This window comes from Cryptotermes secundus, unplaced genomic scaffold (assembly GCF_002891405.2).
Source record: "Cryptotermes secundus unplaced genomic scaffold, Csec_1.0 scaffold92, whole genome shotgun sequence".
In the NCBI taxonomy this organism is placed as follows: Eukaryota; Metazoa; Arthropoda; class Insecta; order Blattodea; family Kalotermitidae; genus Cryptotermes; species Cryptotermes secundus.
Window position 1 is genome coordinate 1,266,176 of NW_019728498.1, and position 25,619 is coordinate 1,291,794.

At 39.6% G+C, this 25,619-nt stretch overlaps 2 protein-coding genes across 4 annotated transcripts in view; one reads left to right on the forward strand and one right to left on the reverse strand.

The window, feature by feature from the left end:
* The window catches only part of LOC111865142 (lachesin-like), an 801,402-nt gene that overhangs the window by 169,879 nt on the left and 605,904 nt on the right, over positions 1-25,619 (reverse strand). The window lies entirely within an intron of this gene.
* LOC111865137 (sodium-coupled monocarboxylate transporter 2) lies at positions 322-24,657 on the forward strand. 3 transcript variants are annotated; one of them, XM_023852900.2, is made up of 13 exons: positions 322-507; positions 9,932-10,147; positions 10,978-11,137; positions 12,639-12,756; positions 14,246-14,313; positions 15,120-15,274; positions 15,779-15,919; positions 18,066-18,174; positions 20,252-20,361; positions 21,287-21,470; positions 22,149-22,235; positions 22,316-22,470; positions 24,024-24,657. In XM_023852900.2, the coding sequence occupies exons 2-13, from the start codon at positions 9,939-9,941 to the stop codon at positions 24,274-24,276; spliced, it is 1,749 nt and encodes a 582-aa protein (XP_023708668.1). In that variant the 5' UTR covers positions 322-507; positions 9,932-9,938; the 3' UTR covers positions 24,277-24,657. The 3 variants fall into 3 exon arrangements, with proteins under 3 accessions (XP_023708668.1, XP_033607587.1, XP_033607589.1); XM_033751696.1 differs by lacking the exon at positions 322-507 and adding an exon at positions 5,706-5,804 and having other exon boundaries at positions 24,024-24,620; XM_033751698.1 differs by lacking the exon at positions 322-507 and adding an exon at positions 8,886-9,044.

Genomic DNA, 25,619 nt, shown 5'->3' on the forward strand with positions numbered 1-25,619 from the left:
ACGATAACATATCTTAGTGCCTTGAGTCGGAGGCTGAATACAAATTAGCTGCCATAACCACTTGACCCTGCAGGGCAAATGTCAAGTTCCTTGATCGCAGTCTTGGGATTTCGGGTCATGTTTTGACGGGTATACACATTAATTGTTTTGTTTCACCCTATCAGCAATCACTTCACAGCAGCGCAAACCGTTCTAGCACCCTTGTGTCCAATCCAGTTCTGACTGCGAGAGAGCGAACAATTTTCTCATCAGCTATAAATGCATCTCGACCTTGACTCATGCAATGTATTAAGCGAAAGGAAACGAGTATTCATACGTCTGTTGTCTAGTAACTGTTCACTCTCAATGTGGTCTGAGTTTGCAAAGTGCTTCATACAAAATAATGCTGTTCTGGACAGCAAGTACTCGCCATTTACTGGAAGTCAGCTGAAACTGTATTTATTGCATGTTACTCAGAGGCATCGCTGTCACGACATCAACAAATACAGAAGAATAGGAAGAGGCGAGGTAAGAACTTGACACCCAATAATGACATGGCTCAGGAGTAGATCGTATGTTTTGTTTGCATGTCTATATCCCGAGTACATAAAATGGCTTCTACAAATACCATAAAAGTGAATAAATAATTTCACGGGCCTAGTTCAGCACAAAAATTTTTGCGAGGCTCTACGTGGCCTCATGTAGTAAAATGCTGAACTATCTTTTACATACAATAATACAGTTCCGTCAACAATGCCGAAAATATTTTACATAGTAATACAGTTCCGTCAACAATGCCGAAATATTTTTACATAGTAATACAGTTCCTTCAACAATGCCGAAATATCTTTTACATAGTCATACAGTTCCTTCAACAATGCCGAAATATCTTTTACATAGTAATACAGTTCCGTCAACAATGCAACTATTTGTATTCTTTCCTTTTCACTTCCTTTCTCAACGTGTTTCGACCCCAACCGCCCATCATCAGGTGTTTTTTAATTTGCCAAAACTCTTATACTGTACTGAATGTCACTCATTCACTTCACATGTTACATTGGTTACATTGCCGTATATTGCAACTTACTTTCTGTTAATTTAATTAATTTTTTTTTTCTAAAATTCTTCTCTACACCTCACTAGGGCGTCGTCTACTTGTCCAGACAGTATATTTCGATCCCTTTCCTTGGATGTTTATATTGTAACGGCCTGTTGATTTCTGTACGTAAGCCAGTTGTTGCGGCTACGTTTTGCCCCTTGCTTGTATACGTCGTTCTCCACACCAGCGTCTAGTGTTGTCCTCTCTTGTAGCAGATGTTGTACAAGTAATTAAACTGATGTTAACTAGATCGTGATTACAAGTTTTAAAATCACGAAATATTGCAGTTACATGTGAAGTGAATGAGTGGCATTCAATACAATATAACAGTTTTGGCAAATGAAGACACCTGACGATGGCCGGTTTGAGCCGGAACATGTTGTCAAAGGGAAAGTGAGAAGGTAACATTCAAATTAGTGGCACTGTTGAAGGAAATATATTATTGTGTGCGAAAGTTAAAGTAATGCAACAGGGTGTTTAAATACAATATTGCTTAAGTATGTAAAAATGACCAGAAATGTTTCTCCTTCATCTTCCACGTTTAAGCTACAAATTCGACGATATTAATAACCGATAAAACAGAGAAGTGCAGTTATTTAATGTAGCGAGCATGCAGATAAGTTACTTCATCTACATACAACAGCTGACAGAAGCTGGGACAGATTCCATGAAACCAGACGCCTGTGTGTTGAATCACTTGTCTGTGCTGACGGAACCAGGTGGTTCATTCTGACATTACAGAAGATATATAATTGCGCACGCAATCGATAGTACGACAAAGGTATATACATCTGGACTATAGCGAGGTTGAATGGACAAGTCAATAGCCGTTTGTTGACTTTGAGAACAAAGACGTAATTGTTGTAACGACGCAGGCTTCTCCGTCCCATTAACTGATACCCGTGACCTGTTTACATTCTACTTGAACATGAAGATGTCTGTACACACAAGCAGTAATTACAGGATTATTACGGCAGGGAACCCACTTTAAGAGTACTCATGTGAAATGATGCGATAAAGGTAGATAAATGCCACTGACAACAAATCATAATCGTAGGAAGGTAGAACCTGAGACGATCGGTAGGCCTCTGTAATAATTCCGTTGAAACTTCTGCTACCAGATGAGTAGCCATGTTGGTACTTTCGAATTTCTTCCGCTTGTCCTACTTCATCTATACATCAATATTATTCCAGGAGAAATATTCCTATTTATGATGTTTGCTATGATTTCTTGATATCTTCCTCTAGCCGCTCTGCTTGTTGCCGTTTCAGCGTCCATCATACAACTTTAATCTAACCAGAGCAACTCGTATTTTGAGAGCCCTTGTATCATATCCCTGACTAAGGCAGCCTACAACAGATATTTTATGCTTTTGTAAGTGTCCCTATACGCCAGTTTTTCACAAGTCCACGACTTCTGGTGATTCGTTTATTTTTGGTATAAAATGAAGCTACCGCCTTTCGCTCCATTCACTGTTCATAATCACCTTCGTTCAACCATTCCTTTCCAGACAAAATTACATGTGTTTTGAATTATTTATTTTATATATAACGCGGCGACGTCATTCGAAGCAGACGGATGGTTCAATGGATGAGTGGGTGGCATACTAAGTGGGCGGATGGAAGTTTATGTGACTGTGGGCTCACAAATTGCAGTACACTATTGTCACACTAGTTTTTGTCTTAATGGTGCAACTGGTTCAATGTTAGATGAGTTCTTAGTTACATGAAGTAAATGGCTAATAAATTTAATTCTAGAGCTTAGGGCTTCGAATCTAAGAAAGAAAGAAAGAAGACAATGAAGAGTGAAAACATGCGCATGCATAACGTTGTAATAGCGGCAATATTCGCTCTGTAGATTAACAAAATATATTTTTCTGTCACTAAAATCCCAACACCGAGATACACATAAGACACGTGTAAATGGGAGAGGCTTGCTATGTGATTCAGAACATGTAGCAAATTTATTTATTCTTTAAAGTAAGAATTAGAGTGAACTGTTCTGTAACTGTTGCCTTCTCTTCAATGTTATTTATACGAGTAGAACTCTGATCACGAAGTTCATAGGACTATAAATACTTACGATGGTTTAAAGTGAAGAAATAAGCTAATGGCTTGACAAGTAAAACATTCTTTGACTCATGTACTGCAAGGACACTCAAAATCGGTAACTTCGTATACCCATAAAATAATACATAAGTGCGAGCGACCCCCCCCCCTCCAATTCTGCTGCCAGCAAAATGTGCAATTCTGCATATTTTGCTGGTCCCCGTCAGACTGTATTTTGGTAACACGGACCTACGCACACCTCCTTACAATAAGCTTTAAGACATTCCCGTAGAGTCACGAAATTTGTGAAGTGTTTTGCCGTCAGTAATTACACTTTCCTATAATAACTATATTGAATTTACTGACTTACTGGCTTGCCAGGCCACATCATAGCTCAAGCAGTCGTTCGCTGGCTTCCAACCGTGGCGGACCAGGTTCGATCCTGGTCTGGTCAAGTGGGATATGTGATGGACAAAGTGGCGCTGGGGCAGGTTTTCTCCGGGTACTTCTGTTTCTCCTGCCAATCTTAATTCCACCAAATTCTCCATCATCATAATCACCCGGGGCAGGCTACAATAGGCCAATCAGTGGCCGACGTGCCGAGTGGAGTCTCCACCCCCCATTATGCGAATTTAAAAATAAAAATAAAATACCGGCTTGCTAGAACTCTGCATGTGTGTTAACCATATTTAAAACAATTTCTGACAACTCAGTGTCCCTTTCAGAATAAGTCGCGACCCCACACAGAGTTCGAAAACATCTAAAATTTTAACGGAGTCAGAATGCTACAGTTCATATCTTCACGACATGTAACAACACAGGCCCGTACCGAATATGTGTAAAAGTCTAGGTGTTCTAGAATCAGAAATGGTACCATTTATTCATCGTGTTATGAACACATTGTTTAGCTCTAGGGGCATACGCTACGTCAGAGACTTCGATAATTGCCGCAATTATTAAAGATCCGGAAAAATTGGGCTTCGCACTTCCGTTTCCAATAATGTTGTACGCGGAACCCAAAACACACCACAGAAATTTCCTGTTACATGGTAATAAAGATTTTATTGATTCTCATTATCGTTAGAGAATAAAACTTGAATTGTCAATAGCATTGTAATATTAATAATTAACACTAATCAGTCTGGGCACAAACATTATGAATTTGGTAACAGCATGTTTCCGTTAAGCTGAAAAATTTCATCAAAAAGAGCAATAGAGGGCTTTTAATCTTCAGGTACAAATTTATGGGTGACTGAATTGTGGAAGTTTAAAGTTATGGAGTATTAAACAATAATTTTGAAAGAATGAAAAGCATGTAAAAATTTTCAAGTAGAACCCTCTCGCGATAACTTATAGTAAGGTCCGTATAGGTAAACATTTGTCTGATGAATTACCTATCCAGAAAGGTCTAAAACAAGGAGATGCTTTATCGCCAATGCTTTTCAACTTTGTCTTCAGGTTCCATAAAATGCTGGGAAATTCTTGAGTAGTTGCACACTTGGCTTCTCCTCAAGAAGGGCTCAGCTCCATAAGTAAGTAAGTAAGTAAGTAAGTCAGTTAAATATAAATATATGTTCACATTTAACGTTAAATATTAATTTTTAAAATGTTAAATCATTAAATTAAAGTCATGTACAAATTTCATTATGTTTTGTCTGTCTGTAGTAGTTGTGTGCAAACGTGAGTCTTCTATCGATTTTCTACGGGGTTCCTCCCGGTCTCGTATTGATTAAAATGCGTTTTCTTGACTTGCAGGTAAATTTTATTTTTTTTTAACTCGCTTAGTGGGGGGTGGAGTCCGACTGGGTCAGCTCGGCACGGCGGCCACTGATTGGCCTATTGTAACCTGACCCGGGTGATTATGATGATGGAGAATTTGGTGGTATGAAGATTGGCAGGAGAAACCGAAGTACTCGGAGAAAACCAGCCCAAGCGCCATTTTGTCCACCACAAATCCCACTTGACCAGACCCGGGATCGAACCCGGGTCGCCGTGGTGGGAATCCAGCGACTAACCGCTTGAGCTATGGCGCGGCCCTGCCTTGCAGGTATGTGATGACTTTCTCTCTTTGTTGTGTTCCTTGTGTCGCCGTGGTGGGAATCCAGCGACTAACCGCTTGAGCTATGGCGCGGCCCTGCCTTGCAGGTATGTGATGACTTTCTCTCTTTGTTGTGTTCCTTGTATGTGGTGGTTGTGGAATTCAGTGCTGGCGAAATAATAAAGAAATTTCACCCACACACACACACACACACACTAAGTTGCTGAAATATAATATTCCTTAATTATACGCTAATACTCATTTAAAGGTTGAAGTATATTGGGCAGAAATTCAGATACTCTGACTTATGTGATATTCGATTTTATACATCTATTTCAAATGATGAGTCAGCATGAGACGTTCAAATAGTCATTTATAATTACTTGCTCTGAAAGATGTTGCATTAACTTTGTGATCGCAGGATAAACACACATGTGAAGGTTTCCAAGTCTCCAGCAGCCATAAGTCTCCCCCTAATGCACAGAGAAACTGTGAGAACAATAGAGGAATCTTATCTATCATAGCTTCCATTACATTTACACAACTATTACAACACAGTCTGAACTACGCCAGTGTCAAACGCTGTGTCCTCGGCGATCCACGAAAGGAATACCAATAAAACCTCGACATCTCACACAGGTAAATTTACTGTAACTATCTGAAATCACTACACAGTATATTTAGTTCCTCTCACGCCTTAACTTACTGTCGTGTGATTGAGTGACTATAGACGGGGTTTGGATTAGAAATTGGATCTATTTAACGCTTTGAGAACGTAACTACAAATTACGACAGTCTCACTGAGCTATACACTCCAAAAATCACTGTAACTACAGCATACTTGAAGTCTTCACAGTCTTTACTAGCCGTTGCGTGGTAGCGGTTTACAACAGCGGGCGTTCCCTTTCCCGGCTTCTCACTTCTCAGTTGTAAACCTCAACTGACTCAACCAAAGCCTGAACTGCTAATCCTCGTTATGCAGCCCCGGCACAGTCACCACGAAAGCGTATCTTACATTATTCCGTGTTCTATCGCTGGCGAGGAAATAACTCGTCAACGGAGCTCTTCCCTAGCAACGGTTGTTGTATTGTCGCATGTTCACACAGTTGTTAATGGGCAATGGGTATACATATCACAGTGTTAATCACAGAAAATTAAAATGTTCTCGATTTACAGAAGTAATTTATTATTTCCATATTTTTTCATCTGTTCATTCTGTTCCTAACAGGATTTGTCCACGTGTTAGGAGATAAAATTTAATCCAGGAAATTAAATTTAATCAAAGCCCGATAATAGGAGCCGGAATACCATAGTCAGTATAGAGATTAGCTAAGGCTGAGAGACCGAAGGGTCGGAGTTCGAGTCTCGGTAAGGTCAAGAATTTTCTCTTTTCAATGTCGGCTCTGGAGCCTATCCAACCTCCTATAAAATGGGTACCGGGGGCTCTTTCTCGGGAGGGAAAGCAGCCGGGACGTGAAACTGACCACTCACCACAAACAAGTGCCAAGGTCAAGAAAATGTGGATCTATACATCCCCTTCCCCATCGTACGTCTTCACGGCGTAGTGCTTAATTGGTTAAGCACAGGGACAACTTTATGGCCCGGAGGTTTACTCGGCTTCTAACAGAAAAGATTATCAGGAATTAATTAAATGATTTTCCTGTGGAGTAAAGCGCGGCCGGCGCGTAGGGCTGACAACCTTACCGCCATCTTTGAGCCGATTGTCTAGATAATGTGGGATCCCCAACATCTCACAACCCTATGGGCCTTCACGGCCTGTTACAGGGATGGCTTTACTTTACTTTACAGGGAGAACTTTACCTTTTTTACCTTTTACCAGGCCCGATAATATCAGGAAGCAGTAGCGTAGTTGGTTGAGGGGCTATGCTACAAGTCGGAAGGTGGCGGGTTCAAGTCCCGATGAGGTCATTGGAATTTTTCAGTTGACATCATCCTTCCAGCCGCACTAGGCCCTGGGTTTACTCAGCCTCTAACAGAATTGAGTACCAGGAATTAATTAAATANNNGGGGGGGGGGGAGTATAGCGCGGTCGGTGCGTAAGGCTCAACGTCTCACAATCCTATAGACCTTCACGGCCTGGTATAGGGATAGCTTTACTTTTACTTTTTATCATACGCACCCATCCATGTCTGCTTGTCGGTCTGACCACGTGATTCATGTTCGGAACCACTTAACGGACTTCGACTAACTTACCTTATGGGGCAACACTGTATGATAGCGGGTTAATTTTGTTTTATATGTATCGGTCTTATGTTCAGTTTCAACTCTTTGAAGAGTACTGCCTTGTGGCACCTGACGCAATGTGGTCTTATATAAATTTACCAACCATTCAAAGGACCAGTTTGTTTCCGTTACAATTCTTTCACCCTGGAGACGAAAGCAGTAAATACCTGCATCTACCAGACTAGATGTCGTCATATTCCGGAAGGCAGGATCGTGAGTGCTGCGAACAAACTTGTACGTATGTAACGTATATGAGGTCTTCTTAAGACAAAATATTTATCTGCAATGCGTTATACATATGTTCAACAAAATACAAAGTACATGCATTGTACCCCAATATCCCACTGTGCAATTCATGAGGGTACTTGAAAACAGGGTGCCGAGGAGAATATTTGGACTGAAGGTGGGTGAAATGGCAGGACGCTAGAGAAACCCGCATAATAGGGAGTTCCATAACTTGTACTCTTCGTCAAATAAAGCTAGAATAATCAAGTCAAGGAAGATGAAATGGGCATGGCATGTAGCACGGATGGGGAGAAGAGGAATTCATATAGGATTCTGATGGAAAACTATAAGGAATATGTCCCCTAGGAAGACCAGAATGTAGATGGGAGGTCAGTATTTAAATGGATTCTGGATAAAGAGAATGGGGTGGAATGGGCTGGATTAATCCGCTTATGGAGAAACATCAGAGCACTCTTATGAACATGGTGCGTCACCTGCATTACAAAACATGCTTCGAGTCCCAATTTGATCTCCCTAAATTTGTGTCATGATCCGATTCGTAGCAATCTTCAGACGCACTGGGCAGCGGTTTTCATAGGCATTAAGAACTAAAGTTCATTTTGATGTTTTTTACCTAACTATGATACAAAACTGTAGCAATAGGTGGGCAGTATACTACGGTCTTAACCATGGACACAGAGAGAAATCGATCTTGACGGCAAATTAAGCCTATGAAGGTATAAGATACAGCTACGTCCATATTAAGGGTAGAGGAGCAGCGAAGTTACATTGTAACGAATAAGGCAGCGGCTCCCACGAAACGTTGTAACCAAACATAAGTCTACACAGTGTCATAACCCAGACAACCATAATTTAAAATACCGCAAAAGTCGTTAAGAATCTCATCAGAGTGATAACGAACTCTATCGAAAATTTGTACATAATCGTGACGTCAAAGGGCTCACTTTTTAAACCAAATTAAGAAGTAACACATATCTTTTTGTATTTGAAGTGTAACTGTGTTAAGATAAGGAATAATGAAATTCATTATCAGCCTTTCGCAATTACAGCAGACACCATTCTTAGTCCTCTCTCTCTTCCTCCCCCTCCTTCTTCCTCTTCTGTTTCATCACGCTGTTGCATGCATATTCGAGCTTTCCAATAGATTTAGCTGACTGACCGAACGCCTTGCTCAGAAGCAGGATCGTAATATCGCTGGGCCTTTTGCCCACGCATAATGAGACAAAAATCCATATCTCTGGTGCGATTCGAAATGTCAGACCTAGGGTTCGAGCGATCCGAGGACGTGGGCGTTTATACAGCGCGGTTACCAGGCTCGCCTGCAGTTTGGAGAATGTAATCCAGAGATACTATTCGATACAAGACGTAAAGGGAGGCAAATACGAGCGGGTAGAAAATTCTGCAATTTGTGACACTATTTCGTTTGGATAAACTGCACTGCGAAACATATATCACTCCCTTTTAGACCGCTATAAAGTGATAATTCACTTTATGCTCCGAATATCTGTGAAAGCAACATTTATTTGTTCAACTGAAGTTCCTAATACTTTAGTCAAAATTATGGTTATATTTTCAATGCCCCAGTTGTGACTTTAAAAAAATTTAAGTGTTTTCAACAATGCATGAGTCTCTCATCAAGATTGGGGTTCCATTCCTGAAAATAACGCGGCTTTACAGGTCAAGGCCATATGGAAAACTGGTGGTTACGAAAACCGCGGACATTATTAACAATATCCACAATCTGAGATGACTGTCGTTCCTTCAGTAACCAAAATGTTTAACAACGATTTATAAATAAAAATATAAAGGAGTATCATAAAAACCACTTCAATAATTGCTTTGTGGCTAGAAAAATGGACTCGGAAACCATTGCAGTCCTCCCCCCCCCTCTTCAAATATGGATCTGTTGTAGTGGAAGGGGCTCCATACATATACAAATTGAAAATCCGGCTAATATAGATTGAAAAAACGAATACAAAAGAAAGAGTGCGGATACTTGCATTCGTCAGCTGGCAAAGTACCTCCGTTCTCAGTATTTGGACACTTCTAATAGTTTTTGTTCACAGGGGTCTCCGAACGGAAACACACACGAACCTATATAAATATACTTGCATAATATTTTGTGCATATGTACTTATATACATACACAAATACTGCAAAATTTCTTGTTCATTTATTATACATAAATGATGTATAAAGCAAATAAATTAAACCTATATCTTTAACGCAGATGTTCCCTCAGAGCCTTATAGGTATGCCCCACGGTTACTTTGCAGCGTGACAATGAATTTCACCACGGATGCTACTGAAGGTGCAGCCGAACTACTCTTTGGCTGGCTCGATTCTTGCTTTTTTATACTGATGCTGGTGCTGTCCACGGCGATTGGTGTGTATTTCGGTTTCTGGGGCAAGAAAGAAGACTCTCCTGAGGAGTACCTGCTTGCAGGGAAGTCAATGAGCACTTTGCCAGTAGCCGTGTCTCTCGTGGCCAGGTGAGACTAATCAGTGTCGAAAATGTAGGCGAGGAAGTAGCTCATTCTAATTCACTATATGTACTCTGCATTTTAGTGTTATGTATTATTTTTATTTTATTGTTAGTGGGGTGGGACTAAGTCCCTTGTACTGCGGTCACTTCTGACCTATTGTACCAGCCCCAGATGATAGGTGAGGGTGAGTGTGGAGCAATTTGTGGAATGAAGATTGGCAAGGGAAATCGAAATACTCGGAGAAAACCTGCCCTAGCGCCACATTGTCCACCACAAATTCCACTTAACCAGACCCTGGATCGAACCCGGGCCGCCGAAGTGGGGAGCCAGCGACTAACCGCTTGAGCTAAGGTGCGGCAGCTTTAAAGTGTTAATAACAATGTAGTTTATTAAACCGCAAGCTACCTCCACTCTGAAGCCCGCATGATTTAGCCTGACATATGCTTAAATCAGTACAGCGACTGGCTACGGGCTGAACGACCAAGGGGTCGGAGTTCGAGTCCCCGTAGGGTCAAGAATTTTCTCCACGTCGCCCAGACCGGCTCCGAGATCCGTACCGGGGATTCTTTCCCCGGGGGTAAAGCGACAGGGGCGTGAAGCTGACCACTCACCTCCAGCTAGTGCCGAGGGCAAGAAAACGAGAATCTATACATCCACTCCCTTATACGCCTTCACGGCGTAGTGTTTAATTCGTTAAGCACACAGACGACTTCACATTTTTTATGCTTAAATCAATAGTAAAACAGGGTATGTTTTATTCGTGTTAAGAAAACTGTCAAGAATATGTTTTAATAGAGGAACAAAAAAGAAACATTTCAATGGAGACTTTTTTTCAGCCTGGTGTCTGGCATCACAGTCATGGGAGATCCGTCGGAGATTTACACGTACGGAACACTGTACTGGTTAGCCTGTTTTTGTGCTCCACCTGTTGGAGTTCTGAACAACTACTTGTATCTGCCTGTATTCTACGAACTTCAGATTACTTCTGTGTATGAGGTAGGTCAAGACGGTCAAGACGGTCAAGCCCGCTTATATTGAAGAAGTCAATGTCTCCGGTAATGCGGCAGCCTGTCCTTTGACAGTAGGAAACAAGTGTCATTGTCCTGGGGAATCGATAGGATTCAGAGAAGTAAATTCCAGTTATGTGCCCTAAAACGGCAGGACAACTGCAAAACACCGCGTATTGATTTTTTTTCCTTAGCACTACAGCCCCAGTGGGCCTAGGCCTGTCTCCATGAACTTCTCTGTTCACTTCGAACGTATTGATTTTATTCAACCGAAATTCACTCCAGTTAGTAATGATATTTAATCTGATAAGTTAGAATATGTTCATAAAAATGCAATACTTTACTTTAAAATGCGCATCCTTCTACTGATTATCACACACATGTCTTTGGCCATAACGTAAGAAAAATTCTTGTCCGTACGATCATGTGGAACCAGGAACTGCTGGGGTACATTCTGCAGAATATAAATTAAATAAGTTCACACATTAGTACAACCCCTATCTGACCAGTTTCTTAGTATAATTTTTCTGCTTACTCATAGGTTAGGCAATATTAATCCAAAGCACGTGTTCTAGTTCCTGCTCATTTATTTATTTCGCAATAATTTCATTATCCCTGCATCTGTTATTTTCTGAAAGCGCAAGCCCGACACAAAGATTCCCAACTATTACAGGCATTTAGCTACCGTCAACTGGACTTAGTCTGTTTAGCTGATATTTCGTCGCGGAAAATAACCTACTTGTAATGTTTATTTATTCCTCGTATTTTAATTAGTGATACCTACTCGTATTATAGAATATCCAAAGTAAGTATTAATCAGATATGTCGAAGCCCGAAACTTCGGTCATCCAGCCGACAGCAAGTCACTATGTAATCTGAGCTATGCAGGCTCTTCCATTTATGTAATATAGTATTTTGATATACGGGGTAGTGGAGGTACTGCTCCACCTCTCTTGACCTGGGCGTCCCTGCCCCTTTAACTCCCGGGGGAAGTGCCCCCGCTAATCACTGGATAGGAAGCTGGGTGAGCTCCAGAATTGGTTTGGATGCTGTGAATAAGAGAAGAATATTGCACAGCCGGGAACTGAAAACGAGCCCTTCAGCTCATACCCCGTCTCTATAGCGACTCCTCTGTTTATGTAATATCTGTTCAAAAATGATATTTGTTGATACACACAAATCGAAATTCAAATGGCTTAAAATTTGTCGTAAAATTCTCAAGCATAGGATTTAATCAGAATCGGTCTACCTAGTTGTGTCATTCATAAAGAAAACGGATGCGTATACTTTAATAGGCATTCCGCAAGAAATGCGGTCATATAATTCAATTTAAATATAAATAAATTTATTATTACCCGTACTATGGAAATAGGCTACACATTCTGCAACTCACTTCCGTTTAAATTATCTGAGTTTTTAATTAAACGATAGGCCTGTATCACTTTCACCAAGCTGAGATTGGCTTATAATTTTCATGAATTACGTTTCAGTATTTGCAACTTCGGTTCAACAGAAGTGTTCGAGTCATGGCGTCAGTACTCTGTACGATTGGAATGCTTTTCTACATCCCTATAGTAATGTATGTTCCAGCACTAGCTCTGAGCCAAGGTAAGTTTTGAGCAATGTTTCTTAAAATACGATAGTCACTTGAGCATATGGTTGCTCTTCCACGAATGTAGATTTCTTCATTCATTTAGCGGACTTCATATTTGAGATGTGACGTTTTCATTTCCGTCAAATTTCAGATTGCAGTCTTCCGGTTTATGATATTCAGTAGTCATGCGGACGTTTACCATTGCTTCACAGCAACCTTCACACTCCATTTCAGGATACTCTTAAAGAAAGCTGACAATCCCCTACCAGTGGAATACCCCTAAGACCTCATACTATAGACATCGTAACACTTTAAAGTCTCTTGTATCATAGGCTTCTTCCATACGTCATACGACAGGAAACCCTTTGTTGGCCAAGATGTAACTAGTAAGATTTGAAGGACCTCATGTTTCAGCTGAGAAACACGACTTTTGTGACATTATGTAGCTAATTTGGGCTTACAGCTGTGTAGAGAGCGAGCCTGCAACGTGTACGATAAGGCAATGCGATGTGGCAAGAACCTATCTCAATGTAGGCCTCAAATTTCTGCGCACAATGAGGCAGTGCCACCGGCTGGGCGTACACAGCTTGTTACAGGAGGAAATGTCAATATTCTGGGAGGTCACAGTATCGGTTATTCTATGCAAATGTCCTATTCCGAACGGTTTCCGAGATAGATATATTACAGTTCAAGAATTGCTGATAAGAAAGAGACATTACGTCCTGTTTCTAATACCGGTATTAATTGTTCAAGTGAGAAAGTTTGTATGGCTTACCTAGTAAAATACATTTTTAGAAATTCCACCGTCAACATCAGTGCACTTTTCAAATCCTGTGAGGACATGATGTGATGTTCCTCAGTACAGTGAAATAGGTCTATCTCGGAAACCGTTTGGAATAGGATACATGTCCGATACTACAACCTTCGAAAATATTGACCTTTCCTCCTAGGATATCACATATATGTGCACAGGGATTGTCTTAAAGCCGAGTAGATATGTAATTTCTCTGTTGCCACGGCATTCAGGCTGTCTGAAAAAGCCGTAAATTTTTACTTACAGCACTATGAACATTACATCACATTACATCAAGTTGCCTTGTAAAGATCTCATGGAAAACGCTGAAAATGAAGAATTCCATGTTTGTTTTGTGATTCTTATGGCGGAAACTACGAAGGGCGATATCTTTTGGGACAGGATGCCGTGTATTCTGGTAGAAGTTTTACGACTTATTAGAAGAAATTATTTTCGTCTTATTTGCTGCTTGATTAAATTACTCCTAGAACCTGAAGAAGTTTCTTTCAAATGTCGACCCGAATACAAGGCGTACTGTCTCAGAACATAGAACTCTTCAAGATGAGTTCCAGTTTCGTACGAGCTGAGTTCCAGAAAGCAAATTTTAAAATTAAGTTACTTAGAATATGTCCAGTGCCATAAATAATTTATTTAAAGTTTATTTCATAAATTATACATTTTTGGTAAAGTATGCTGCATTATGTTTTCAGTGAGTGGATTGAATATACACTACATCACCCCAATTATCTGCATCATTTGTATCTTCTACACGATGCTGGTATGTACTGCGCTTAAAGTCAGCAAATTAATATATTACATACAGACAGAAAATACGAGAATTTATAGAATATTCCGGATGCATTTATTGGTGCATCAGGCTCAATATACTGAATTAAATGTCATATTCATGGAGTCTGTCTTGATTCTGGCAGAATTAATTCACCATAAAATAATTTCTACCATCCTAAACACATTTGTGAGTCCTCAACAGCAGGGAATAGCAAATGCAAAATCAAAGGATAAAACTATACCGGAAATTGAGTGACATAAATTTTCAGATGCGTTCTACCCGAGTTTGCACACGTGACTGAGTTTGAGGGATGATATAATCTATTAGTGTAGATAAGTGTTTATTTACACATCCAGAGTGAACTTGGAATTCAGTTAAATGAACCAGGCAACAGTGTGTTTAAAAGTTGGGTAAGATTATGGAAGTAAATATTGATGAAATTCAATTAGGAACTCGACAGTGTCCAACAGTGTTGCAAGGCTATTCCCATCGAACAGATGTGGGCCTATATAAATTGTCATGAATTCTGTTAAACACTCTCCAAAACGAGAAATAAATTGAAATCAGCTTCACAGATCTTAATTGCATGTATATTTTGAATATATTATTGTTCGTAAATTTGTTAATTTAAAAAGGATGGATTACTTGAGCTAAATATGAAGCGAGGTTTTATTCGACCTACATGATCAAAAACAAAATTCGTCCGAAACGCATACCTTAATTGTAGTTTTCCGTTTTCAAAATCGATCCACATGCGTTGAGAGAGTGAAAATAGCTCTGGTCTCGTGTTTCAGGGTGGAATAAAAGCTGTCATATGGACCGACTTCCTGCAAGGGGTGGTGATGGTTGTGGCAAGTTTGGTTGTCATCGTCCTGGGACTTATCCATGTGGGAGGCTTTAGTCCTGTCTGGGAGAAGAGTATTGAGGGACAAAGGATAAAAATTTTCGAGTATGACCATATATTGTTGAGCAAAAGGCGACTCTGAAATAGCGTTCTGGCTCTCAGTAACAAGCTTGAATATTCAATAGCATTAACGCATCTTTTATTAATTGTTCATTTCTAATACAAATATTATACTATCATACGACACTTCGCCTGTTATCGATTTTAATATACTTACTGAAAAGAGTAATCATTAACAAACAGCATAACGCAAATAAGTCACTGATTTTACTAGCAATGCAGTAATTGCATATGGCAATATATCACAGAACATTTTATTCCATAAGAAACTTACTTGAAATATTTAATATTTCAGGAAACGCGTGTTGGTTTATTACTCAGTAACATATTATTTAAAATTTACTACCATAAAAATATACAGTTCTAGTTATTAAAATGTCAAAGTGATATCACAGGAAGTAACATACTGCAATTATAATAATTCATATGAGAAAACACTGACAATATTGGTTGGCCGAATGCTTAATGTCGCAACAATAACTGTTTCAGAATGAGCCTCTCTCCATTCGAGAGAATGACATTTTGGAGTGTTTTAGTGGGCGGAACAAGCGGTTGGCTGGGGATGCTTTCAGTGAACCAAGGAATGGTCCAGAAATTTCTGTCCCTTCCTACATATTCTAAAGCACAGAAGTAAGTTCTAATAATATAATACGTAACAAATTGCATAAATTACAATTTATGTCAAGCACAATTTCCAAGTCCTGGTATTTGCAGCTACAACATACAATACTGTGCTTCTGACCGTATAAAGCAGGACTACTCTTTAAGGAATATGATTCAGGGGAAATTAGACAAAAGGATTACAGTAAATATTACTGATATGCCTCTTCTGTGTTCTAGTGGTCAGAGTTCCTGGCTATAGATCCGGAGGTCCCGGGTTCGATTCCTGGCGCTACCAAATTTCTATGAGTAGTAGTGGGTCTGGAACGGGGTCCACTCAGCCTCGTGAGGATAATTGAGGGGCTATTTCAAGGAAATAGCGGCTCCGGTCTCGAAAACCGAGACTAACGGCCGTGGAGATCCGTTGCACTGAATACGTGACATCCTCTATCCGCAAAAGTTGGCACTAACTTCTTCGACAAGAGTCGGTCACTCAGTCGGTATAGTCCGTTTGCGGACTACATGCCTCAGAGTTTGATATGTCTCTTCTACTGCCGTCTATTACATCCTTTCAGTATTCCTGCCAAAATATAGTAATTGGAGCCCAATAGTACCAGCTCTATTGATTACATCATAATCCGTTCTTACGTCGCTCACGAATATCTGAAGAGCTCACTTACTCGACCTGACACTAAGATTATCTTTGCTGACTGGTGATCCGAAATTCAACCTCAATCGAACAGAATAATATTAGCCTGATTCTGCCTTATATAAATAAATATAATAAAGATTCCCGTTTTTTGGGGATGAGTCTCCATGTAGGCTGATACACGTGCAAAAATATTTCGGAGGAAATTAATGCCTCGAGCTTCAGGGTAGCAATATCTTCTACCGAGAAAGAAGATTTCTGCAGTCACAAGATTTAGAAACTCAAATCTGAAACAATACTCGTATGTAGCACCAGCGGAAAAGGCCAGGTGACAATTCAACAGGAAATCCCTTATAAACTTAGTTCATTTCCTGTCCTCCTTCCTCACATATTCCTCTGTAGTCTCTTTAATTTGTTCTGCATGTGAAAGTCAGCAGACCTACATACCAAGGCAGGCTACATATTATTATTTATTGCGAGTGGGGTGGGACTAAGTCCCTTGTACTGCGGCCACTTCTGGCCTATTGTACCAGCCCCAGATAGGTGAGGGTGATTGTGGAGAAATTGGTGGAATGAAGACTGGCAGGGGCACCGAAGTACTCGGAGAAAACCTGCCCCAGCGCCACTTTGTCCACCACAAATCCCACTTGACCAGACCCGGGATCGAACTCGGGCCGCCGCTGTGGGATACATATTAAATTAGATTCCACCGCTTGTAGTGACAGTGAACTTATCAAAAGTTCATTACGAAATGATACTGTTCTAGTTTTTCACAGCCTGATTCTTATTTTGGAATAAAATGGTTACAAGAGACAGTCTGTAAATACGTCACAAATGAAAGTAAAACAGTTTTAATGGACAATTAGGTGTATTATGTGTATCACTAGGTGGCAGCACAGTTCAGTTTCATGGCAGTCTAGGTAGAAGAGGAGCATGCGCAAGTTTCTGTAGTCAAAATGGCGATCGTGCGATCTTACTGTAGAACAGCGTTCTGTTGTGCGTTTTTATTTGTGGGTAAAAGGACTTAATGCAAAGGATATTCATAAAGAAATGTTTCCTGTTTAAGACGGAAACTGTTTGTCGCGTAAGGCAATTTACAACTAGGGTCAATAAATTCTCTCAAGGACGTTCGAAACCTACAAATAATGCACGACCAGGTGAGAAAGTGGCTGAGACAACAGTCAAAAGACTTTTATGCTGCGGATTTCAACAAACTGGTAAAGAGGCGGGAGAAGTGTGTTAATGTCGGTGGAGGATATGACGAGAAATAAATCTTTTTTTCCAGGATAGAACATCACACGTTTTACGTTTTATATCCTTTTTTTACTTATTTACTGATTCTCCTTTTTACTCTTTAATATTGAGACAATCTCTATTTCATAAAATATCTGACGCACAGAAATGTAAGTACTACAACTGACGTTTCGGTACTTTGTTTTTCATTTACAGGACGATGAATGTGTAACTTGAGTCTGATGTCATATTATTTTATTCTTAATTATAGCTTTGTTATGTCGGATTTTACAGATCATTGGTGTTTCTTGTACTGGGAACTCTGCTAATAAAGTGCATTACTTGCTTCATGGGACTCATTATTTATGCCACATATTACGACTGTGATCCCCTGGAATCAAAGGTAAGTGGCTTTAAAGAAGCAACCCTTGAGTAAATTTCTCCTAAAATGTATTGATCCGCGCTGTTTCTATGGAGTACTTTCAGTGAAAGTAGCGCGTAGTTCTCCTTGCGTTAAGACCGAGGGACGTGTGCATAAGCAAACATTCGCAATTACAGAAGAATAATTATAGATAGAAATCTGCATCCGTGCAGCCTCAACCACTTATGGGATTTCCGAAACGTTTTCTATTTTCTAGAATACCGGACGACAGAAAAAGTCCAAAAACCCAGTAATTCTCTGAAGAATCAGTAAGCCTGCATGAAAACATGCCGAAAGTAAAACCCTCCCTTAAATCAACTTCAATTACAGGCCTATTACACAATAACTAACTCCATGGAGCTTAGCCCTTCTTGAGAAGCCTCCAGTTGTGCAGCTACTAAAGAATTTTTCAAAATATTATGGAAACCGAATGTTAATTATTGTTCTCACAAGAGCCTTCCAATGCCACCTATCGTGAGCCAGATAAATCCGGTATATACCATCCCTCCTCCTCTCTCTAAGATCCATTTTAATATTATCCACCCAGTTGTCTTAGTCTTCCTAGTGGTCTCTTTCTTTCCGGCTTTCCCACCAATATCCAATATGTATTCTCCTTCTCCCCCATTCGTGCTACATTCTCTGCGCATCAAATCCTCCTTGGCTTGATCATTCGAATTATATTTGGTGAAGCGTATAAGCTATGAAGTCCCTCATTATGCAGTTTTCTTCAACCAAATTTAATGTAAATTTTCCTTAGTTTATGCTGTTTGTCCAAAGAATCGGTCCAAGTCCGAGGCCTTTTGTAATATTTCGTTAACAGCATGTTCTTTTGCAGTGAGCTGTTAGCTCCACGCCAAATCCCCAAGCTGGAGTATCACCCAGTGTCTGCTGTCCGCGATTGCTTATTCAATGTACCGCGGCCACCCTCCGTATCTGAAGTCCATCTCCTACATCTGCAATCTGAGAACGGGCCGTCCAGTGGTCAAAAGCGACTCGTTTAACACGAACAATATCCCAAAAAACAAATTAATTTTATAACATAATTGAGAGGACAATACAGATTACTGATTCAACTTCTTATTTGATTCAAAATCCATTCAAGACTTGCCTACGTTTAGTTTCATCAAGAGTACCGGAAATAGCTTTGATGTGTTGGGAGTTAGGCAATAAATTCATTAGTACAAGATATCAAACGCAAAGGATATATTTCGGCCGAAGCTTAAGAAACTCACTGAACAACTCAATAAGGGCAGAATTAGAGCTACTAACGCCATGTAATAAATTGGAGGGTATTACAAACTACTGAGTAGGAAACTCGGGAAGATAGGCACGGAATTAAGATCAGAGTTTGAAGGACAACCGATATGCAATGGGGAAACTTGGTGCATAAAGATGAAGACAAGAGAATAATACTGAAACTTAAACGAAAGTTATGGGTTCAGATAATGTAGAATGTACTGAACGTGATCTGGAGTAGACTTTCATATTTGAGGGGTTGAGCAATCGGTTTCTAACGGCAGGAACGCAACTTCATTTACCTATCAAAAAAAATCGTTATTTATTTTGTTTCTTTATCTACTTACCTTTGTAGCTATTCAGATTGTCAGATCAGTCTTTATATAGAAAATGGGTTAGATGAGATCACGGCTAATCTATTCTCTTAGTGGGGGGTGGAGTCCAACTGGGTCCACTCGGCACGGCGGCCACTGATTGGCCTACTGTAGCCTACCCCGGGTGATTATGATAATGGAGAACTTGGTGAGATGAAGATTGGCAGGGGAAACCGAAGTACTCGGAGAAAACCCGCCCCAGCGCCACTTTGTCCACCACAAATCCCACTTGACCTGACCAGGGATCGAAACCGGGCCGCCGCGGTGGGAAGCCAGAGACTAACCGCTTGAGCTATGGCGCGGCCCACGGCTAATCTAATTAAATGCTTCAAATGCAACCACAACTTCAAGTCCTGAACGAAATTCATATTCCCAAAAGAAATATCTTGCACTGAATGTCTTAGAAATATCACTGCCAACTGTGTAGTGATCAAGTGATGTCCTTGCAGGCTATCTCTCGGTCTGACCAGCTGCTCGCTTACTACGTGATGGACATCGCCTCTGCAATTCCAGGCTTGCCTGGACTCTTCATGGCAGGAATCTTCAGTGCTTCTCTTAGGTAACCGTGGCATGAATCTCCCCTTTTTTTCCCTGTTCCACACGTCATACAGTTTACTACATCCACACCTAACCACGTGCTCTAAATGTGGTTACAAAAACGATCCAAATTCATAATAATAAATAAGTAATTCGTAATTATGTAATTCTGGACATCGTAAGCATACTACAATATCGTGTAAAGACTTGTGTTACGTCCAGATGAGCATGTATGAGGTGGTTAACTGATGCAGATATATAATCATTTAATGGCTTCGATAAATTAACGAAAGCAAGTATTCTTAAATAATTTGAAGAAAACTGCAAACCTATATTTCCAAATATATTTCATCCAAAATAAATACCTAGTGGCAAGGTGAGAAATACATATCTGGATTGTATCTTGGATCTGTGAACGGAATTCATTAAGTGTATTAGTGGCAAGAAAGAAGCAAACTTTTCTGGTAACGAACATATAACAAGATAATTTTTAATTGTGTTATTTTATTCTAACGAAATAAGAAAACAAAATGTGAGAATGTAAGATTTGAGGCTTTCACGGCGGTGACTATGAAGAATGCAGTCTTTTGCAGATTTACTTATACTTTTTCTTCAACCCTGAAGATGGGGGCGATACGTTCCTCCGAAACGTCGGTTAACACCACATATACACGGTGCCAAATCCCAGAAGACTGCATTCTTCAAAATGTGAGAATGACTGAAAGACTTTAATTTGAGGGGTGACAGAATATGATATGACAAATTTAGTAGAACCTGATGTTCAGCAGGCACTTCAACACTAAGCAGTTTCAGCTGTATGAACCTTGTAAATGTAATACGGCATCTGAAACGTGCAAGGAATCAAGAAGACCCAAAGAGAGCAATCTTGGTATAGGAACATGATGCTAATTCATTATGTTACATTAATTATATTTATATATTTGCAGCACCATGTCCAGTACTCTCAATTCCCTGGGCGCTACATTATTTGAAGACTTCGTTCGGCCATGTTTAAACATCAAAATATCAGATAAAACTTCAAACAACATAATAAAATTGCTTGTTATAATAATAGGAGCAATCTGTGTTGTCATGGTGTTCTTTGTTGACAAAGTCGGCGGAATTGTCCAGGTAGGTAAATACAAGTGGCCACGAAATTAATATTTTGAATCCTGTAAATTAAAGTATCCACCATTTTACTAAATATGCAAAATGTAAAATGGCCTCTCCTACGAATTGAGATATTCAGTATATCACTATATACAACGCTAAAAGTTTCCTTTTGAACACACAGTATTCGTCAATATTAGAGTTAATTTTACCGTCTACACAACACGTTTTTATTATTATTATCACACTATATGTTTCGACCTCAAGAGGTCATCCTCAGATGTACGAACACAGTTGTATAATCACACGCAATCACATTCGTTTTTTCCACTCATTCGACTCTGTATCCTATCCAGGTCCACGCTCAATAATATATTAGGTTCCTCCTACAAAAATACAAGTTAAAATACCATTACAAATGTTAAGATTTAAAACTTAAAATTTAAAATTTTTCGTGAATTGAAGTTTCATTCAGGTCATTGGTATACTTTCACTTTCACACAGTATTCGTCTTTCACTGATGACATCGTGGCGATATGTAAGACATGACATCAAAATACAGTTCTTGTTTTGAATATTGTAATATATAAACATATGTTAACAACTGATTTTAAAACATACTGAAACGCTATATACATAAATTTTTATATTCCAAACCTGAATTATATCAGTTTCAACTGGAAATTTTTTTCCTTCCAGCTGGCGATGAGTATGAGTGGTGTTTCCTCAGGTGCATCCTTCGGACTTTTCACATTCGGAATGTTCTACCCACGAGGAAATTCTAAAGTGAGTCCACAGTATGTTGTCCACAGTTCAATTTCGAACGCTCCCTAAGCTAAGGCCTAATATTTTGCGTTTTACTTCAGGGCGCTCTGGTTGGAAGCGTCGTTTCGTTGCTGGGCATGGGATGGATCGTATTTGGAGCTCAAATGGCTTATTCTGACGGCACCATTAAGTACCCCAAATTGCCCACTTCAACAGAGGGCTGTGGCTTCAACATAACATTACCAGAACCCATCGTGTGAGTAGTTATGTCTGAAATAAACGCGACAAGCTTTTCACCTGTATGGTAATCCTACAAAATTTCGGAACACCTTATTACACGGTAAGATACCATGAATTTCGCCAGAAAATTAGGTGCGTGTTTTACAGCTAATTTCAACAATTTATGAAGGTGTGAACTGAGCCTTGATACTTAGGCTTTAAGTGGCCCACCCCACCATCCTTCCCCGACAGATGGGAGATATACATCGTAGATTATTTGGTGGAACTAGGATCGACAGGGGAAACCGGCGTACCGGGAGAAAACTTATTGCGGTGGCCACGGTCTACCACAAAACCCACATTGAATGATCTGGTACTGAACACGAGCTAACTTTGTGCTGTATGGCATGGCGAACAAAAACACCCACACGTTTCCATTAGGAATTGACGTACTACGAAATTCTGTCGGTTATCCTATATGGTTTCCAATGTTTTTTTGGTTACTTTATTTGGTGTTTGTGACTTTCTATAGGTAAGTATGGCAGGAAATATTTATTACGGTAAAATTAAACATGATTTCGTTGAATTTTCATCCCTCTCTCTCTTTCGTGGATTATCGACTGGCGCCCGAAACACTGGAGAGACATCCTGTTTGAGGGCAGTGTTGTCAGTCTCGGATTAGCTCATCTTAGCCCAGTCCTTACATCAATGAGAAAGTTAAATTATGTCTATAACTTCCATTCGGATATAAAAAACATTCCCATTAGTAAATGTCTTTCGTGCTTCACTGTAACTGGGTAACTGTACAAAATGAGAAAGTAGAATAGGTGGGGGGGGGACGAAAGAGCTGTACCGGCGTGTACAGTAACGACGATACCAAACGCACATTCCATTGTTACTGTGACTCACATCGTCCGTCGTCTGAAGCAGAGGCTTATTTCATATACAGGACACTTCAACATTTTGTTCTACTCCCGTCCTCAGGTGACTACTAGTCATTATACTGAAAGCCTTTTCATAATTTGTTTTATCTTCAAGACTGTAGATGAAGATTGAGATCAAACAGGAGATCCATTTATCACTAGATCAGCGCTCTCTTCAAGCAGCAGTAATTTAAATATCTGTCAGTATAATGACAATCTGTTAAAAGTAATTTAAATATCTGTCAGTATAATGAAAATCTGTTAAAAGTAATTTAAATATCTGTCAGTACAATGACAATCTGTTAAAAGTAATTTAAATATCTGTCAGTATAATGACAATATGTTCTGTCAGTATAATGACAATCTGTTAAAAGTAATTTAAATACCTGTCAGTACAATGACAATCTGTTAAAAGTAATTTAAATATCTGTCAGTATAATGACAATCTGTTAAAAGTAATTTAAATATCTGTCAGTATAATGACAATCCGTTAAAAGCAATTTCAATAGCTATCAGTAAAATGGCAGTTTCATGACTACAAGTCTACAGCAAACTTCTGAAATCTAGAGGCCGTGTATATGACTTTAACCAGAAGCAAAGAATGATATCCAATATTAATTCAGTACAATAAGTACTGCTCAATAATTTTACTGTACGTGTATTTCAGGACTGAAGTTCCGCCGGAAGAGGCATTTGTTTTGTTCCGGATAACCTTTATGTACTACACTCTGATGGGCTTCGCCATGATGATCATTGTGGGCATGATTGTGGGCCTCTTCACAGAATCTCCAAACGTTGAAGAACTGAACCCGACCCTCTTCAGTCCTGTTGTGAGGAAATATGTCTTGCGCAAGAAACAGAAATATGAAATGAAAATTATTGATGGAAAAAAAGTTTTATATATGACTCCTTCTGAATGAACTGACATATATTTTAAAGGTGTAAATAATGGATCGAAAATTATGAACTGCAGTTCTTTTCGACATATGTAGCTATGCAACTGAAGAAGCCAAAGAAAATCCTGTGTCTAGAATGAACTGTGATGGCTCCTCGCGATGAGCTACCCGACGTTTCAGACGATACGACAATTTCCTACTGTTTGTGTTGCAGAAGCTGCTTCTGTGAAGTGCAAAACACTGAAGACTGTGGCTCCCGATTAATGTATTGTGCTTCTTGCATCATGTGATAATTTGAAACAGTTGTATTTACGAGATAAACGTCTTAGGATTCAAGAACAACGCTCCAACAGATACCTTTTAAATAAACCTTATAATAGTTCCTGCGTACATTGAATTTTAACATTGTTTATCTTCCTCCTATCCACCACAAGCATCTTTAAAGTACCCATTCGTTTTATCGGCAAAACAGGCGGATTTTAAGACAGATATAATAAAGAAATAGATGTTTTTAAGGTAAGCTAACAATTCCTTTCCAGTTTCATTCTGCTCGACACATCTGCTAAGTCAATAGTGTAGCATAAAACTTGCCATCTCAAATCCCACAAAATTCTTCCCTTTTTAATGTTATATAACATAACTCCAAATTCCGTCATTCGTTAACGTTCCAATATGAAAGCGTTTTGATTCTCTGCAATTCAATATGTATTGAATTCACTTATATTTCAACAATTCTTGTGAATAACCAGGGAAGGACACAATCTTCATTTCCAATGCAATAACATGATTGTGGCTTTAGTCATTCAAATGTTGCGACATGTCACTCACTTAATCCTTGTAAAACTTTAATTTACTCTAAGGAAGGACGTGCGCAAGAGAGCCACGAAGGACAATAAGCAGCCTACAACTCTTCCGAGATATTTACCTCTCCTCTCAGATTCCGCCATTGTACACGATCCTGACTTAGTTCCATTCATCTTAAGCTTTCAATACTTGCTTCTTCAGTGCCTGTTTCATGTTTTTATTCCGGCACTTCTCCAATCTCCAACTGTGTCCTTGTTATCACTTCGAAACACAGGATTCATTGTTTTAAATAAAAAGTCTTTACTTTAGGCCCAACTCACAACCTGGGGAACCAGCCCTTGTCAGCAGTTTGGGCTGCTCATGGGGTGTGTCTAGCGCTTCTTCTTCGAGACAGAGGAAGAATCCGTCTGGGGTAACTCTAGCATGAACTCGAACAGAACTGAGAAACAAAGCTTCATATTCAAAATCTCGGAGCTCGCAATCATAAATGTCAGATACTTATCTTATCATTAAAGTAGATCTTAAAATAGGAAGGTGTGTGGGTGAGGGCTGGATTCAACTGT